Consider the following 18742-nt stretch of genomic DNA (forward strand, 5'->3'; position numbering starts at 1 on the left):
TCGTAAATGTTCCTGGGGACAAGCATATGGCGATCGAAACATGTTCCATATTTCTATCCTTCAAAAGTGTTAAAGCCGTACGGTTTAGTTTTTTGTGTCTTCTCTTGTTTTGTGTGTGTGGAGCCTGGGAGGGAAGGGGAGGGGGGCGGGGAAGGGCAGGCGATATGTTCACAGGTATCAAACGTTTCGTACTCTGAGGCAAAACGGTTAGAGTGAGTGATACTGATACGTATGGGCTACTTTTTCTGCCGACTAATTGGCGATCTAGTTTTGTTCAAATGTTACATTACAGTTTTTGACTGACCCGAAGTACACGATCTGTTTAATGACATGGATTTCACGCTTGCGAAAAAAAGAAAAAAAAAACCTACAGAATCATGGCCGGTGGACTTTGCAGGGCCCGTTGGCGAGTGATTGTTTAAAAAAGAAATGGGCAGTATTTCTTCCAGTTCGGTTCTCACATCAGGGAAGGAGCTTATAGTGCCTCGTGCATTTATATATGCTCGCTCTGGTGTCCAGGACGAACGGGCGCATCAACGTGGTGTCCACTCGCAGCTCGTTCTCGTCGTCCGTGGTGCGCGTGGAGGCGCACAATGTGGGCGACACGCCGGCCATCTTCACGGCTCTCGTGACCCAGTGCACACACGGCGTCTCCAACAGCGACACCAGCTCGGCTCCGGTCAGGCCCCGACGTTCCATCCTCCTGCTGTTCGTCGTCCAGTTCGGCACGCTGGACATTCGCGAGGACGTCAGGTGCACCGGTGGGCAAGCTCCTTGCTTTCCAGCTTCCCAGCAGGGCCCTTTCAGGCGTGCAAAAGGCGTGTGCGAGCTGAATTCTCCACATACCCATAGATGGCGCAAAACGCTACTGTCGAGACCGGGTATAACGAAGTGGTTACAACGAAATAGCGGCTGCAGCGAAGCGGTCACAATTTCCCATTCCCTTTTGCACTTCGTTATAACCGAAGTCGCTTATAAGTTATAACGAAATAGCGGCTGCAGCGAAGTGATCACGATTTCCCATTTCCTTTTGCACTTCGTTATAACCGAAGTCGCTTATAGCGAAATAGCTGATATAGCGAAGCGATCATGATTTCCCATTCCCTTGTGCACTTTATTATAACTGAAGTCGGTTATAACAAAATACCGGATATATCGAATCATTAGTGAAATCAAAATCATATCTTGCAATAAAATAGCTTCTTTTCAGGGTTGTGACATTTGGGGATTAGCAATTTGAGGGTTGCAGGTACGGCGGGGACGAAGCCAGCAGTGGGTTTTATTTCATGTGCATCTAATACATTTCGTTAGAACCCCCCCCCCCCCCCCTTCCGGCCCTCCCCCCTTCTTGTAGGGACCCCCTCAACTTCCTGGAGACTTCAAGCACTGCATTTCCAATTCCCGTTCACTTCGTAATACTAACCGGTCTCGACCCAGTACTCCGTTTCACACCAAGCCCCAGCGCAGCCGTTTCGATTGGGTACAAGTGCATCGTCATGCATCGCCATGTCGATGCAAAGTGCATCGTCATGGCGCTAGTCGTCTTTGGGCGTTTGCTATGTGCCCAGCTATAGACCAACTGAACTCACCGACGTCACGCGGCTGCGGTGGCGCTGCTGTCGCCACAGCGCATGCGCAGGCGCTTCGCTCCTCCCGAATGTAGTTTCTGCGCATGCGCAGTGCCCACACCTGGTGCGGGCAAAGCGGGATTGCTTGTGTTGGTGTATACCAATCCCGCACAAAAGAAAAAAAAATAATAATAAAATTGGAAGCGATATTTACCTTTAAAGCCCTATAAGGTATGAAATGTAGTATTTAAGGTCTAATGTTTTAAAATAATTTAGAACACATGAAGCCTTCTTTTCGGCTGGGAGTGAAAACCATTATTTTGATCAAATCCCCGATATAACGACCGCGGAGGAACTAAATTGGTACTTAGGTCTCGTGATGTTAGGTCATGTGACATCAATTTTCCCGCTAAATTTAGCGGGGCAACTGAATTCGTGTACAGGACACGTGACCTCAGTTTCCCCCGCTAAATTTAGCGGAAAATGCACGGACGGACGGACAAAATTTTAGGATTAGGGGATAGCGTTAAAAAATCTTTCATGCTTAAAAAAAAAAAAAGCAAGATCAGGATCATGTTGCATTTATTGTGCGTGATTGACTAAGCCGTTGATAGGAGACGCACAAAAGCCAAAGCAAAAGAGACGAGCAGCGGGACGGTGCACTTTCGGCGCTGCCTTCGTTGGCTCGTTTGGACGGTAGCGTCGCCTGCGCTCGGGCTCGGTGTGACTGCAGAGAGAGAGAGCTTGAATTTAAGCGAGGAAGAAAGGCAGACGACAACGAGCAGTTGAAATTTGACGGCGGACATTTCCTGCGTAGATTGGTTACTTAGGCGCGTGTGTGCCCCTCCGTGGAACAAGGAGGATAACGGGCGGGGACGCTATAGGGCAAAGCTTGAAGACGATTGCAGACGACCGGTCGGCCTCTTCCTTGCACCTTGCATCGCAAACGCGGTCTATTAACCACTTGACCGCGATCGAGCAGTTGGAAATACTCTCGAGGTAGCACTCGCGTTTTAATGTGACCAACTGAGACAAGACCGAGTTTTTAAAGGGGCCCTGCAATCATATTTAAGCGTCTACCTTTTTTGCGGTTTCCACGTCTCTTGGGGTTGGGGCAAGCCAGCGGGCAGGGAGAGGGTAACCAAATATCAGTGCGTCATATTTTAACCGGGCGGCGCGGAAACCTCCTCCACCGACGAGGGCGACCCGCGGTACCGAAAGCGCGCAAAATGTGACGTCTTTGGTCCTGGGCTTGACACTGGTCAAAGCCGCTAAGAGCTTTTTTTTAGTCGAGATACAAAATATAAGAGTCGCGAAACGTTTGAATTATGTATGAAAGTAGTTTTTGTTCACTATTTTAGATCAGAAAAGAAACAAATGCGGTTTAGAAAGTACGGAAACGAGAAATGACCCGTCGACATACCCGCCACCAAGCGGCGGAAAAAAACGGCGCATACTAGAAAAGGCTAGTGGGATGAGGCTACGACAAACGAGGAGCGTAGAAGGTCCCGGATGTACGTGGCGGCGCTGTGGTCGTATACCGGCTCAAGAATCCGACCGGTTCCGAGCGTTCCGAAGGCCTTCGGCGCGGGCCCTGCTGGCGATTTGGCGCTTTGGCGGTGCGTCAGCGCGAAGTGGCTCCCGTTCTGAACTGATATTTACCCCGTGTTTGCTGTCGTTTGTGGCCAATGAAATGTTATGCCGAATAAGTGTTTAGTCGCGCTGCAAATGCAATGCGAGCTGCCCTGGCAGCCCGCTTCATACAGCCTATCCAACACGTGCTTTAGTGGCGCCCTCTCGAGCCGTCGACACGGAGTGCGGCAGCCGTGTGCGCTCTACTCCTCCTCTAGTTCAAGGCCACTCAAGCCAGGACCTACGACGTCATGAAGGAGGTTATTTTTTGCTTGTTTTTGTAATTCTAATTTGCCTATAACTTTTAAAATAAAGCGAAATTTGAGAAAAGAAAAGTTGGATTAAGTTACTACGTTCAGTACGCTCAGGTTCAGTGCAAATTAAAGACCAGTCAAAAAGTCATTGCAGGGCCCCTTTAAGGCTCTTGCGACGGTTAACGACCGGCTGCGGGTAGTAAGCCGTTGCAAGGGACTTCAAAACAGTTTTTGTCTCAGTCAGTCGTGGTCAAACGCGAGTGTGTGAACGGGCCTTCAGATATTTGGCACACTATACACAACTCACGAGGAGGCAACGCCATCTAGCGAAAAGACATGAGGGAGGGGAATAGGGTCTATACAAGTATGCAGCGACAACTTGCGCGGGCTAGCGGCCGTGATGGGAAACAGGGGAAAGGAGACTTTATCAATGTTCTTGGAACTGTCAATACTTCACCGCAATGGACTCAAAATACCAATAATTGGCTTTGTCGTAGTCAGATTAGCCAACAAGAGCGAGCGGGTCGGGCTCCGGTGTCCAGGCAGTATTCTTTTTTAGTAAAGGGCAACTCCGCTGAATTTCGAAAAATTTAGGCTTCCATGTGATTCACATTCACAAAGCACTACTAAACAACTCTACGTCTTCGGATTCGCGAAATGTGGAATATTATTTGTGTAATCCTAATAGCAGATACCGAAACCGAAACTTCGGTTGCGTCAGGCAACATTGGTCTCGGGTCGTCAGAGTCATGGCCACGTCACGTCGAACCACGTGGTCTTGTGACGTTCGGGAGGGAGCGAGAAACAGAACACGCGACGCCGGGCAGGTCGTTTTTCTTCTTTTTTTTTTTATTGGACGCGGGCAGGTCGCTTCGCATGGCGTGGATGGTGATGGCCCGGGGGAGAGGGGGAGGGGAGAAGACGAAAGAGGAGAAGGGGAGCGGAGAAACCGACCGATAAGCGCGCAGGGCAGGGCAAACTAGCGCATCCGTGTTACGGTGATCACGTCAACGCCCGGTCAGCCAACACCGGGAGGAGAAACTCATGACGTCATCGTTCAATTTCGCTCTGAGAAGTAAAAACAAGCAAAACGTGAGAATGACGTAGTCATGCCTCTGACGTAGTGGTTCAACGTTGGCCGCTCCAACTCTGTGGCATTGACTGCGCTGATGTTTGCGCCTCGCGCCGCACGCTAGAGTTGGCGGATTTCGGCGACTTGGCTCGCTTGAAGGTTTGCTGGCCAGTTTATTAAATATATAAACGGAATTAGATCGTAATATTTGACATGGGGTCTTCCTATATGATACTGAAGAGGGCTACATAGTTTTCTAAATATCAAAAATGAAGCAGAGTTGCCCTTTAACGCGGAGAACGCATGGTCGTTGAAGCACCGGAGACACCTTTCTCATCTGCTCAAATAAAAAAAAAACAGCAATATTAGCGTTTGATGTTCTCACTTGTGTGTGTATTACGGTGCAGTATACACCCGTTGACTTCTAAAAGCACAGGCCACGGGGCGACTTTCTTGTTCTAGCGCGGCAAATGCAATTTGAGCGGCAGCTCTTAGATCTCGAAGGTTCTTTTCGTCAGATGGACTACCGCTTAGTGTGAGAGCTATCCAGGGATTTAGAATCTCACACGTCGCCATCGTTGTGCTTTAAGCTGATCTACATGGAAGCGTAGTTCGGCGCTTCAACGCAGCGCCCGTGATGGTCATATCATGGTGCATCCAGGCACTGCTTCGTGCGATCAAATTGTGAAAACATTGAAGACCAGAAAGCATCGGCCGGGATTTGGAGTGGCTAATAAAATATATGCTGGATGTCGAATTCCCACCCTTTTGTTGGACTCAAAGAGCAGATGCGTCTGTTTTATCTCTGTGTAGTGGAACTGCATGACTCTGAATTCGGCATGATCGCTTCCCGCCTGGTGACTCTTCGACCAGGCAAGCAGTGCTTCTGCTACCTCTCCTGCCAATGCAGCGTGCGTACCGCCTCTGCCTTCATTTTACCGTCTGAAAGAGAGAAAGAAAAGAAGGAAATAGCTCTTTAGACTATATACTCGTTTTCACCACAATAAACGCAGTAAAAAAATGTCCGGTCCCTTGCGGAGAATGACTAAATTCCCCCTTTGTGTAGATAATCAAGATAAATTGTGGTGTTTTTTTGTTTTTTGCTTTTATTATATATATGTTATCTTATCAAGGCGTGCACGTTTCAAACAATAAAAGCACCGCTTCTTCCTCTGACAGCCAACTCTTGTGGGAACTACTTCTTGCGGCGTATGAACAATGCGCAAAACTTCCTTTTTTCTTGAGGTGAAAACGAGTATAGTGGGGCTTTCGACGCTCATGAATAATTAAAAGATTCCTCTAAAGTGCTTTGTTTTTGATAGATATCGAAATCTTTGCTGATTTACCTCTATCTAACTTTGTTTTTCGACACGAAACGATGCCATAAACGCAACAGCATTGCGCTCTCTGTGTCGTCTGTTATCATCGGTTAAACCAATCAGGCGCCATGAAGACGCTGCGACGCTGCACTTCTGAGTGCCTTCTAACCTTTGACTTCGCTCAGGCTTACAAGAAACACTGAACCTAAGAACAAAAAAACTGTCTACATGGTTAGGGCATGCGTGTCCCAAAATAATTTTTCGCCGAAAAAAACACATTTATGTTACAAGGCGAAGTTTTCGATATCCAGGCGAAACCGAACTTGTACCCTTGTGGGATGATGATAATTGCGTTTGTACCCAACTAAACTGCGCTTTGACGTCCAGTGAACCTGGAGCGCACACTAGTTGGGTACAAATGCTATCATCATCCCACTAAGGTACAATTTCATTTTCGCCCTCAAATCAAGAATTTCGTATTGTAACATAAATATTGGGCAGAAAATGTTCAAGGTTCATCCAGAGCAGGTTGTTTTTACGTCCGAAAATAATCGCTACAAAGATTGTCTCCCCCCCCCCCCTCCCACACACATACACACGAACACTTACACACTCATCTTAATCACGACCACAAAAGCTCGTAGATGCTTGATGTTTCTGGTCTGCAACCTCGTACAAGTTAGGCCCAGCCCCCTAATCAAGACCACGTCGCTGACGTATTCAGGTAGTGGTAGTACTATGCGTGATGACGTGGTTTACTCTTTCTTCTACCGCACTTGCTCTTGGTCTAATACCCCCGTCAGACGGGCACGTTAAATGACATTTAAGCAAAATGACATTACAGCTCGACCAATCCGCGTGTTTAATACGCCACGCTGCGCGTGCGCCCGCCGTGTGCAGAACCAGCATCACGAGCTGATTCGCCGAGCGGTGAATGACATTCGATCAAAATGACATTTACTTTCCCGTCTGACAGGGGTATTATTCTCGTTGTTTGAATTGTTACATAATTTTCTTCTTGTGCCTGGATATGGGCTCGGGCTGACGAGAGGCGAGTGCCAAAAACCTTACCCGTGACGTGGAGTCCACTCTTTCTGCATTCACGCTAGTGTGGCAACGAGAGCCTCGAGTGTCGCCTTATCAACGAGGCCGACGCAGTCAAGGCGGGCATCTACAAGAGCCGTTCAGCCCGATCCAGCGATGTTCCCGGTCTCATTGGAAGTGTGGGCCTTCTGCTGACTCTGGTTCTCGTTCTCATGGCAGCCGGTGAGCGCTCACAGGGATCTCCCTTGATCTTGCGAAGTTACCAAGTGAACTTGGAGGGCTTGAAGAGAAAGGAAACTCACAACATAAAAGGATATACATAGCCTGTTACAAAAATCTCTTTCCCACGTTACCCACACGCTGCGAGCTCCCTGAGTATATGCTTCACCAACCGAAATTTGACAAAATACGGCTGCAGAAGCGCTGAACGGGACGCTATGAACTCGAAAGCATCACCCATATTTCGATATCTTAAACGGATGGCCGTACTTTTGGGAGACAAGGGCGCGATCAAGCGAGGTCTATGACGTCATTGACCTCCTGGCGAATTTGAGAATGAGGGGAAGCGGCCTCGCTTCGGTTCACCAGCTCGACCGAACGTAGCGAGGAGGAGAGGGAATGAGAATCGTAACGTGACTTGTCTCGTCGGCCTCGCCGGCCATGTTCAATAATCGTGCGCTCCTTTCCAAAAATACGGCGATCCGTTAGAGATATGGCTGCAGGGTAGCGAGGACTTCGTGAAATCTTTGATTTCTAAATCCCTTTTTTTTCTTTTCGACGTAGGTTTTGTAAAGGCTTGCCTCGGCGCCTCCGGCTACACGGCCGTCGCCAACTTCGGCATTCGGCCCTGCCTTTACGGGAAGAAACGGCTGAGTCGTTACTACGAGAGCGACATCATCAAGTATCCCGTGCAGCACGACTTCGAAGGGTACCCCGTGCATCCCAAAACGTGCGTCCACTTAGCCCTGCTTTTCTACACTTCAAAGAAAAAATATGACCGCGTCTTCCCCCCGCACCCAACAAAAACCTCCAGCAAAAATATGAAAAAAAAAGATGCACTTGTAGTTTGATTTGTCGATCAAGCGCTCACAATTAAAGGTGCGAGGCAATATATCTCTTTATATATATATATATATACGAACTCGCATCTTTCTCGCGGTAATTCCACATTGTCATTGCCTATTTTTGTGTTTGTGAACTGTCAGAACATCCTCGCTGTTAAAGTGGAGATCACACACATGGTAACCTGCCGAGAGGGGCTTGCCTGTGCGCAGTATAACGCGGTCCTCAGCTTGTTTCTTTTTTTTTTCTTTTTTTGCGTCTGCTGGCGGTTTAAAAAAGTGCCGTTCTTCTTTATTGCTCTTGTAACCGCGGTCGTACACTCGGGTACACAACACGTCGGCATAACCACTAATCTATCTACTAACTTTAAGAAGAAAAGTTCACTTACGTTCTTCTTTTTCTCTTCTTCCCGTTTCTTTTTTTTTCCGAAAATTTTCTTCTTTTTCTGAAGGAATTTGTGGTCAGAAAAGGGAAGGGCCAGGGTCGGCCCTGCACCATTGAGCGCCCTGGGCAAACTCCAAACGTGGTTCCCCCCCTTTCCCCCCTTCCCCCCCTCCGCCCCCCCCCCCCATTTTTTTTTTACACGCCCCTATCTAGTAGGTACAACATCACGTTGTTAGTAAACATCTGAGTAATGGCACAACACGAGAGTTTTGTCAGAAGAGAACCGCATTCCAAAAACGAACGGCGATCAAGCATATAGAATTATGTCGGGCGCCGCGTTAAAATAAAATTTAAAAAAAAACTAAAGAAAATTTACAAAGGGGGGCGCGGCGGCGCCCCCCTTTTCTCGGGGCCCTGGGCGACCGCCCGCCCAGGTCGCCCACTCCTAGGGCTGGCCCTGGGAAATTGCTAACACGTGGAGTGTGGCATCATTAAATGTCGGTTTCCAGTTGAAAGGACTGTATCCTGTCTGTGTTCGTCCTTACACGTTTTATTCTCTCGTATTTCTTAAATTCAAAAAAGATTGTTTTGCTGAACGATACTTCACAAGCTGCATACATATTCAATCGATGCGAAGGTAAACATGCGAAATATCGCGCGGAAGCCGCCACGGCCGCATCTGCATGACGCTGTCAGTACTGTGCAGATCCGGAACACGCAAAGGCTCGAACGCGGAGCTGACGAAGCCGAGTGCAGCCAACGTCGCTGTTGATGCTCAGTCAGCCACTCGAAGCGCTAGCGTCGACTTGGGTTCGACCCAGAACTTTTTTGGCTCGGCAACAAAGCGCGAGCTCTGCAACTGATACAAAGCTTCTAGTGAAGTTATGTCATGCTGTTGCCAGTCGCGACCCTGGCGCAGTGGCGTTAACCAGGAATATATATATATATATATATATATATATATATATATATATATATATATATATATATATATATATATATATATCTTTTTCTTAAGGGGGGGGGGCGGTTCAAAATGCATGTGTATATTATAGGGTCTGCTGGGATTTCAAAGGGAGGGAGGAGGGGGGGGGGTTAGAACTTAGCACACCCTACCGGACACTGGAAGGCCCAGAGTTCAAACCTGAATATTAAAAGGGAGCGGGGGTGTCATGGTGTTTCGTCGCAATTGTAAGGGCGAAACCGGTCACTCGTGATTGTAATTTTCGGTTTTCTAGTATAGTTAGAGAAGATAGATTGAGTTCGCACATTAATAAGAGGATCTAAGGGCTATCCAAAAGCATGCGCGTCCCTCAAAAAGCGTGAACGTTGCAGAGCGGGCCTATGTTTTCGGTGAGGACATTAACCACGCAAAAGCACGCCTAGGTTTTCTCTTTGCCTGCTCTCTGTCACCTCCTCCCTTTTGTTTCTTTCGGGAGGTTATAAAACCAAAAACAACACTGAAGGCTTTGACGATAGCTTCCACCACTCTTTTAGCATAAAGTGTCCTTTGTGCTGCAGTAAAAAATAAAATAAAAATAAACTCGCATTCCAGGAAACGTCGCACCCGAGTCATCGGCTACACTGCCGAGTTTTTCCTGAACACCTTCTACTTCTTCATCTGGCCCTTCCTACTGTGCAGGGAGCGGGTCTTGAGGAACAGTCAGCCCAGCTACCAGCTTCTCAAAAGCGTAAGGTTCACCCGTCAAAGCAGCGCTTGACACGTGTAAGTGTAGGCGTTTGCAAGTACTGCCTCTGGGCGCCGCCATCTTGTCGCTGGTGTGGGCAGATAGTCTGATAGTCGTGCATTGTTGAGGCGTATACCCATGGCCTCAGCAATGCTCGACTATCAGACGATTACCAACACCAGCGGCAAGATGGCGGCTCCAATAGGCCGCATTTGCAAACGTCCATGCTTCGTTTCCCATTCAGTCTATGTGCACAGCCAACGCTATAAGATCCGATGAAGCCAATCAAGCAGCACCAAAAGTGCACCGTCACGACACTGCACTTGTCTTTGTGCGTTTGGTATCACAGACTGAACCAATCACCCAGAGTTAGTGCGCCGCGATCCTGCGTTCATATGTTTTCGTGCGTGGTTTGTTAGTCGATGATTTATCAAAGGAACAAAGGCGATGAGCACAGTGACGATGCACTTTTGGAACTACCTGATTGGTTTCATTGGATGGTAGACTCGCTGCAGTCGGACTTGAAGTGAAACAGTGTATAGGATATACACCAAGACATGTATAGGACATACACCAACCAGAAACTAACATTCTTCTGCAATTTGTAAACCGCAGCAGGCGTGATGGCGTCCTTGATAAAGCAAAAAAGAAGCGCATTAAGAACTCGGATCTTGGCCTTACGCGCGGATGCTTTTATGTTCGAATACTTATGCCCATCTCTGAAGCAGGTTCTTGGAAAAGCGATTGCCAAAATGCATCAATGTAATTGGAAGTATGTCTTGGTTCGAAATGGCAAGATTTTTAGAGCGCAGCTCTTAGGGGCCCGTTTTCGGCTTGAGCGGCGTCGGCGTCGCCGTCGGCGTAACCGCGCGGTGCATCATAGGAAATGTGCCATAGTGCACCGCGCGAGCCCCCCACCGGGGTCACGTGACCTCGTGGGGGGCACGTGACCCCCCGAGGTCACGTGACCCCGGTGCATCATGGGAAATGTCCCATAATGCACCGCGCGAGCCCCCCACCGGGGTCATGTGACCTCGTGGGGGGCACGTGACCCCCCCGAGGTCACGTGACCCCCCGAAGTCACGTGACTCCCCTGAGGTCACGTGACCCCCGCCGATGTCGCGTGACCCCCAATGACGTCATCGTCACTGATGACGTCACCGGCATCCACATCGTCATCATCACTGATGACGTCATCGTCATCGTCACTGATGTCGTCACTGGTATCCACATCGTCATCGTCATCGTCACTGATGACGTCACCGGCATCCGCATCGTCATCGTCATCATCACTGATGACGTCACCGGCATCCGCATCGTCATCGTCATCATCACTGATGACGTTACCGACATCCGCATCGTCATCGTCATCATCACTGATGACGTCATCAGCGACGTCACTGATGACGTCATCGTCATCATCACTGGTGAAGTCATCAGTGACGTCACTAATGACGTCATCGGTACCCGCATCGTGATCGTCAATGATGACGTCATCAGTGACCTCAGTGATGACATCATCGGCATTGGGGGTCACGTGACCCCCAAGGTCATGTGACCACCCCCTGGTTAGTTTAACCCCCCCCCCCCCCAGTGCCCTTCCCACCTCCTCCTTTAAGAGCTGCGCTCTAATTCGGCGTTACAGGGAGTTGTAAGCAGCTTTCACTTTTTTATTGTCAAGCAGATAGAACACCACTTGTTCCGATAACCAATGAGGCTGATGTTGGAAACATCTGCTAATTTAGCTGCTCTATCTTGTACAGTCTTTTTTTTCTTTTTTTCCTTTATTTTTTATGGACTTCCTGGAACTTGTATTGCCGGAAGAACTGAGTCAGTTCTTGTCTTCCCAAAATTGTACTCATATCTTTCACTTGAACACGCCTTCTGCAGCAAATAAACATATGACTGTATTATATCATTTCTAGATCAGTGCAGTGCTGCGTATCATTCGATATTATAATGTTCATGGAAACCTGGGATCAGCAGGATGCTGATATGCTCGTTCTGCCGGATTACACACATTTTTTTTTAAACCGTGTAAGCATAAACGCGGCGGTGTTCAATTCACGTGAAATCTTCAATTAAATGTGAGCTGTTGGATATTTTTACTCGAACTAAGAGCGATTATCAGATCTTAAACTTAAAATCTGGGGTTAATATCAGAGCTGTCATGTACCGCCCAACTTCGGCGGATTTCGAAATGTTTATCTCTTTTGTATCAGCAAATAACTGCACTGGTCCTAGGAGGTGATATAAACGTTAATATACTAGAGAACTCTTTCCAAACTAAGACACTCAGTAATACGCTGCCCTCGAACTGGTTTCGAAATGTTATCACGTCTCCCACGAGAATCACTACCTCCACATTAAATGTAATTGGCCTTTTTATTACCAATATTACAACCAACGTCAAAGTAACCGGAACCATAAGCTGCGGCATAAGCGATCAAATTCCAATCTTCTTGACTTTACATAACCACGACCCATACAAAGGTGTTGCTAAATCTTCAGTAAGCCTGTCGTACCATCAAGCAAGCCTGTCGTACCATCAAAGAAGTTTGATGGTACGACAGAGGGTCTTATGGGCCATCCGATAATGTCTGTTGGACCATAAAGAAGGTGTGACGGTCCGTCAAGAAGTTGTGATGGGCTGCCAAGAACATGTGATGGTCGATCAAAAAGTCTGATGGGCCATCAAAAAGGTCTGATGGGCCGTCAAGAACGTTTGATGAACTCTCAAAAATTTCTGATGATCGTTCCGATCAGGTAGGACGGGCCCTGCCAGTGATGTCATGTCCGCCCACGTATCAAAAGTGGTTCCGAAGTACCAGGCACTTCGGAACCGATTTTGAGGCGTGGCGGTATAGGACGCTAAGCACGCTAGTCAGACGAGTTCCAGTCATCACAACAAAACAACACCGCCCCCCAACCCCCCGCCGCCCCTACGCCCCTCGTCTGCCTTTTTTGTTCCAACGTCATTGGTCATCAGAGATTTCTCAAGTTGACAGCCCATTCATGACAACCTTTACCGAATATCCCCTTAGGCAATAAAACGATGCTTCCAGCCTTCTACCAAATGGGGTAGTGCTGGCGTATATGACGATGATTCTGCAGTCACTCCTCATTGATGCGATCGGACTACAAACGCCTACTTTATGGCCGAAGCCGTATCGTAACCCGTTTTGTATATATGTATATATATATATATATATTGGTTCGCAGGAGGAAGCGGAAAGAAACAGGAAGCCGGCAAGGGACGTCACATTCAAGGCGCGGAAACGAGACAGCCGAAGAACTAGATCGGAAATATAAAAAATTTGACGCAAGTTGCGCAATTTAATAAAATGACCAATAAACCAAACGCAATGTATGCTAAATGGACCATGCTGCTTCCTCTTGTTATGAACTCTTGCTTGCAGATGTTTCATTAGGGGGGGGGGGGCAGTTTATTAACATGAAACAACAGAAAAACGCACAAATGGAAAATGATACAAAGAAATAAAAAAAAAGTGTAGTAAAAGTTATACAAAATATAAAACAGCAAAATGGCACACTCGCATAAAATGGATTCGAAGGGCACTTAGGAACGCAGTAGAGTCGTTAATGGTAACTATAGATGATGGCAACTGGTTTCATTCGGAAATGGCGAGAGGAAGAAAGGATTCATTAAAAGCATTGGTCTTGCCGAAAATTCGTTTGATAGCACAGGAGTTATTGAGGCGAGATGATATTCTTTCTGGGGGGACAGCAGTGAGTCCTTGATGCCTGAGCAGTGATGATAAATTCTGTGAAGGAGGCAGAGTCGGGAGAGTTTCCTTCGGCAGTGCAAAAGAGTTAGACCGAGTTTATTTTTTATTTTTTAACGTAGAAATACTGTTGAAACGATCATATGATGATAAGATGAAACGAGTCGCCCGGTTTTGCATTGTTTCTGAGGTATCGACAACGTATGATTGATGGGGGTTCCAAGTCGATGCTGCATACTCTAGTTTAGGTCTAATGTACGTTTCATAAGCCATTTGTCGAACGTGTGGAGGGGCCTCTCGTAAGTTTCGTCTGATGAATCCAAGATACTTCCATGCTTTATCAGAAATGGTTTCAATGTGGGTTGTCCAAGAAAAGTTAGTAGTTAATCTGATGCCAAGATATTTGTACATGAAAACGGGTTCTATAACATCGTTGTCTATGGTGTACTGATATGCTAACAGGGACTGCTTTCTGGTAAATTGGATTAATTTGCACTTGGATTTATTTAGCGACATCAACCATTTTCTGCGCCAGTGGCCAATTTTCTCTAGATCATTTTGAAGTTGGAAGTTGTCTGTTACTGATGAAATCTTGTTACATATGACACAATCATCTGCAAAAAGCCGATTTTTTAAGGAGATGGCCCAGGGAAGATCTTTAATGAAGATTAAAAAAAGCAGGGGGCCAAGAACGGAACCTTGTGGAACCCCTGACGTAACGCTCGTTACCCAAGCAGCACACATGGTCCCCCGGATATCCTCAGGATGTCCCAACGTTCCAGGGATGCCCTGTGGATGTGTATAGGACATCTGCGCTGCTAGGGTAGTCTTGATTCGTGGTCGTTAGTGACTATGTATTGAACGCGAGATGCGAGAAAATGATTAATCCAGGAAGGTACTAAGGGGTCTAATTGCAGAGATGATAGCTTGGAGAGAAGACGTTGGTGAGGAACACGATCGAACGCTTTTGAGAAGTCCAGTAAACTGGCATCGGTTTGTACACGACGTTCACGGTTTGTGTGCAATTCGTGAGCAATTTTGCTCAGCTGAGTCTCGCAAGAGAAACCCCTGCGCAAGCCATGCTGATATCTGAAGACAAAATTGTTTGAGGACAAGTGGGTCATGATGTGTGAATACAAGATGTGCTCCAGAAGTTTAGGCGATATGCAGGTTAAAGACATAGGACGATAGTTAGAGGCTAAACACCGAATTCCCTGTTTGAAGATTGGGACAATCTTACCGATCTTTTAATCAAGGGGTAGGCAGCTTTTGGAGAGTAACTGGTTGAAGATGAGATTAAGAAAGTTGCTGGATATAGGAGCTGTATTTTTAAGAAATGTTGCATTTATATGGTCGGGGTTTGCTGAAGACGAACGTTTAAGTTTTTCAATGAGTTTAATTATTCCGGTTGTGTTAATAGCGACCGGTGACATAAGATCATAACACTTTTCAGATAAGGTTGGAATATTTAATGGGTGTTTATTTGTAAATATTGAAGAAAAGAAGTCATTTAACACTTCGGGGCTGTCACTCTCCGACTGGTTCTTCGTTGAGGTTGGTGAGATTAATGGTCCTGGAACTACTTTTTGGTGACAGGCTTCCAAACTTTTGTCGGAAGCTTGAGGATTATTGAGCAAAATCGTCGGTAAATCTGGAGAGAAAAATTTTGTTTTTGATGCTCTAAGGCCTTTCGTGTAGTTTCTGAGAGCAACGTAGCAAGAGTCCCATGCACATGATAGGTTAGTTCGCTTAGCTTTGGTGAAGAGTCATTTTTTCTTGTGACATAATGACCTTAATGTTTTATTATACCATGGGTTAGATGAGTCGGTGCGAATTTGTATAGTAGGCATATATTTTTGCACCAGGTTAAGAACTTTATCTTTGAAAAGATTCCAAATTTCTTCGATAGTTCTTAGTGAAAACTTGGATTGGAAGGTGTCATAATAAATGGATAATTTGTTATTTATGTCTTCATAGTTGGCTTTATTGTAATCGTGAATAGTTTTGAAATTAGGACTCTTCACAAAAACAGGTAATGAAAGAATAAGTGCAGCATTTTGTGGTCACTTAAACCTTCAGAGAGTTGGATAGACTTTACGAGGTCAGAAGATGTAGTTAATATGAGACCGAGAATGTTAGACGAACGTGTGGGCTCGTTTACAACCTGCGTCAGGTTAAGCGTGAGACACATATCAAGAAAATCTGCAGATGCGCGACACCCTTCGAATGATAAACTTTCCCAGTCAATCTGGGGGAAATTGAAATCACCAAACAGTAAAAAATCTGCCTTGGGAAAGCGAGTTTTAATGTCAACCAAAATGAAGGACAGCTTGGCAGAAAACGGGTCATCACACAGTCAGGTGGCCTGTAACACGCATCAAGACTAATCTTGTTTGAAGGGGTAGAGACACATACTGCGGAAATTTCAATGCTACTATCTGTGACTTCGACATCAAAGCAGGGAATGTTCTTTTTTTTATGGCGATAAGCACACCACCCCCTCTTCGCGCATTTCTATCATGACGAAAAATATTCCATTGGGCATGACAGGTTAAAATCTCGTTATCGTCTATGCCGGGATTAAGCAATATTTCCGTTAAGATAACGATATCTGATGAGCTGTCCTCTATGATGCCATGAAGTTCGTCGCGTTTCGGGATGACGCTTCGTATGTTAGTGAATAGGACTAAATGGATCTTGTTTTTGTTGTGATGTTCGAGTCGACAAGGAGTAAAATACCCGTTTCGTTTTGTTTGCTACGAATTCGGTTCGAGGGAATGAAGCTCGTCTACAGATTGAGATTCTTCGTTAAAAAAAGTAGCGTTTGTTACCAACAAGCAATTTGTCGAAGCGTATTTTGAAAGGGGCTGTCCCATGCTCAAAGAGTCTGCCTCGAGCCAGCCGTACCGAAGCGGAGAAGTCCTCTCGGATAGCAAAAACAGTACCTTTCAACTTTACCCCGCAGGCCAATACGCTTTCCTTGTCCTTGAAACGAGCAAATTTGACAATAATTGGTCTGTTTTTGCCCGCTTGAAGTCTACCAAGTCGATGCGCCCGTTCAAAATTTGCCGGATTCAAGGCAAATTTCAAGTTTTCGGAGCAGAAGGCAACGACCTTTCCTTCTGATTGACTCCAGCTTTCGGAGGGGGAATCCGGACAGCCAAAGAACAACAGGTTAGACCGTCAAAGTCTATTTTGCTGGTCTGCACATTATTTACGAACATCAGCCAACTGAATAGACATACTGTTTGAAGAGCTGGGACTAGATACGACGTGTGAGGCAGTCAACTGAGTCAACTCCGCCTCGACGGCGGTCAATCTTGCGGAGAGTTGACCCACTGATGCATTCGCGATTTTTTGGTCACTTTCAAGGGCACTGATTTTGGCCAGCATGCTACTTTGCGATGCCTCAAGTCGTTGAACAACAGCTGGAATGTTGGCCATCTGCTGGCTGTCGGGGAGGGGTAGTGTCCACTGCAGCCTACTGCAAGATTTTTAAAATTATTAGATACTGCATGTTGTAGCCTGGTTCAGGTGGTAAATATATTCACTTCGAGGAGCCGAAACCAAGCAGGATGATAGTAGGCTGTCTGCTACACTGCAGATCAAATGAATGGTATAGGCAGGAAGGGCAAAAGAAAAATACAGCGAATTTCATAGGAATTCATAGAACAAGTATACATTTCACAAAAAAATTAAAAAGTAACGAAAACTTGTACAAATGTGCATCCACAATGCACATATTACACAGAAAAAAAGCGAATACCCATCGGTATTCGCAATACCTCCTAGATAAGAACGCCCAAGTGCTGAATTTTCCGGCGTCACTAACGACCCTAGGCCACAGAATGGACACGACTACGACGTCAGCGTTCGGTCGAAACTCGCGTCCAATCAGTGAGAACACGACGTCCTTGTTGAACGCTCTCTCAGCAATCGTCTCCAATCTGTGGCCTACGATGACCTTCGTTAGTGACGCAGAAAAATTCAGCACTTAGGTTTTTCTTTTTTTCACTTAGGAGGAATTGGCTTGAGACACGAGGCGAAAAAAAAAAAAAAAAAAGTCCAGAACACTGTAAATATCAAATGTTATCGTTCACAACGATGAGCGCCGCTGCTGGCAAAATAAAAAGGTGTCAGGACTGAAAAGGAATGACGGTAAAGAAGTTACGAATTTTGAGAGTACGTTATCCAGTAACAGCGAAAAAGGTTGATGAAATAAGATCAAAGTGAAGAGAATTCCAGTCGGTGGACTGGAGCGAGGGAAAAAAAGAGTATTTGAACAAATTAGCGCGTACAAAGAAGGGTTTTATATAAAACTCCCTAGAACACTGTAGTTTTATGTAACGCCGATGATGGCGTCTAGCACTTTGAGAGAAGTGGTTGCAAATACGGGTTCATATCACATGAGCGAATGACGTTTTAGCGAACAGCGACATTTGAGCGCATCGACGTTTTAGCGAATAACGGGGGCCCGCGTTAACCTATCCGACGCGCTGCGCTTACGCCGCTTCGCGGCGACAGTCTGCGGCGGCTCATTACAAAAATGCGAACCTATTTGGCTCAACCGAAAACGCCGCTTCGCGGCGTCCGACTATTCGCTAAAGTGACATTCGGTGACACGTGGGCGTTCGCCAAAAACGTCATTCGATCAAGTGAGTGCCTCCCCGGCGTAACAGAGTCGATATTTTGATCACTTTCATTAGTACGTCATATGAGACGGAGTATACTATTGCCTAAGTATGCCTACGCAAAGGCATCACAGTTGCGCCTGTCTCAGTGCGAATGTTTGTCTGCAAGTCATATTACTCGTGTATTTTCCTACTACTGTGCTTTTCAGTCGGTGACAAGTTGTTTTAAAATGGCTGAGGCTCTCCCGCTCAAAATTGTCACGAGTGAGGCAATTCTTTTTATTGAATAATGAGTTTTCAATAAAGGTCTGAAATAACTAATTTATATTCAGATATTGTGAA

General features: G+C 46.4%; 1 protein-coding gene across 1 annotated transcript; it reads left to right on the forward strand.

The window, feature by feature from the left end:
* The first annotated feature begins 524 nt into the window (after positions 1-524).
* On the forward strand, positions 525-13385 carry LOC120836050 (hapless 2-like). The gene is made up of 6 exons (XM_040211312.2): positions 525-761; positions 5340-5437; positions 6955-7111; positions 7673-7838; positions 9891-10026; positions 13246-13385. The coding sequence occupies exons 2-6, from the start codon at positions 5366-5368 to the stop codon at positions 13333-13335; spliced, it is 621 nt and encodes a 206-aa protein (XP_040067246.1). The 5' UTR covers positions 525-761; positions 5340-5365; the 3' UTR covers positions 13336-13385.
* The last annotated feature ends 5357 nt before the right edge of the window (positions 13386-18742 follow it).

This window comes from Ixodes scapularis, unplaced genomic scaffold (assembly GCF_016920785.2).
Source record: "Ixodes scapularis isolate PalLabHiFi unplaced genomic scaffold, ASM1692078v2 PGA_scaffold10__122_contigs__length_95168666, whole genome shotgun sequence".
NCBI classification, from domain to species: domain Eukaryota; kingdom Metazoa; phylum Arthropoda; class Arachnida; order Ixodida; family Ixodidae; genus Ixodes; species Ixodes scapularis.

What these genes read in the sequence shown, in the direction of transcription:
- LOC120836050 (XM_040211312.2), top strand. Translation starts at nt 5,366, where the DNA reads ATGATCGCTTCCCGCCTGGTGACTCTTCGACCAGGCAAGCAGTGCTTC. An exon ending in TACCCCGTGCATCCCAAAAC is followed by an intron (nt 7,839 to 9,890) that starts GTGCGTCCACTT and finishes CTCGCATTCCAG; the next exon opens with GAAACGTCGCACCCGAGTCA. An exon ending in GCTACCAGCTTCTCAAAAGC is followed by an intron (nt 10,027 to 13,245) that starts GTAAGGTTCACC and finishes ATTGGTTCGCAG; the next exon opens with GAGGAAGCGGAAAGAAACAG.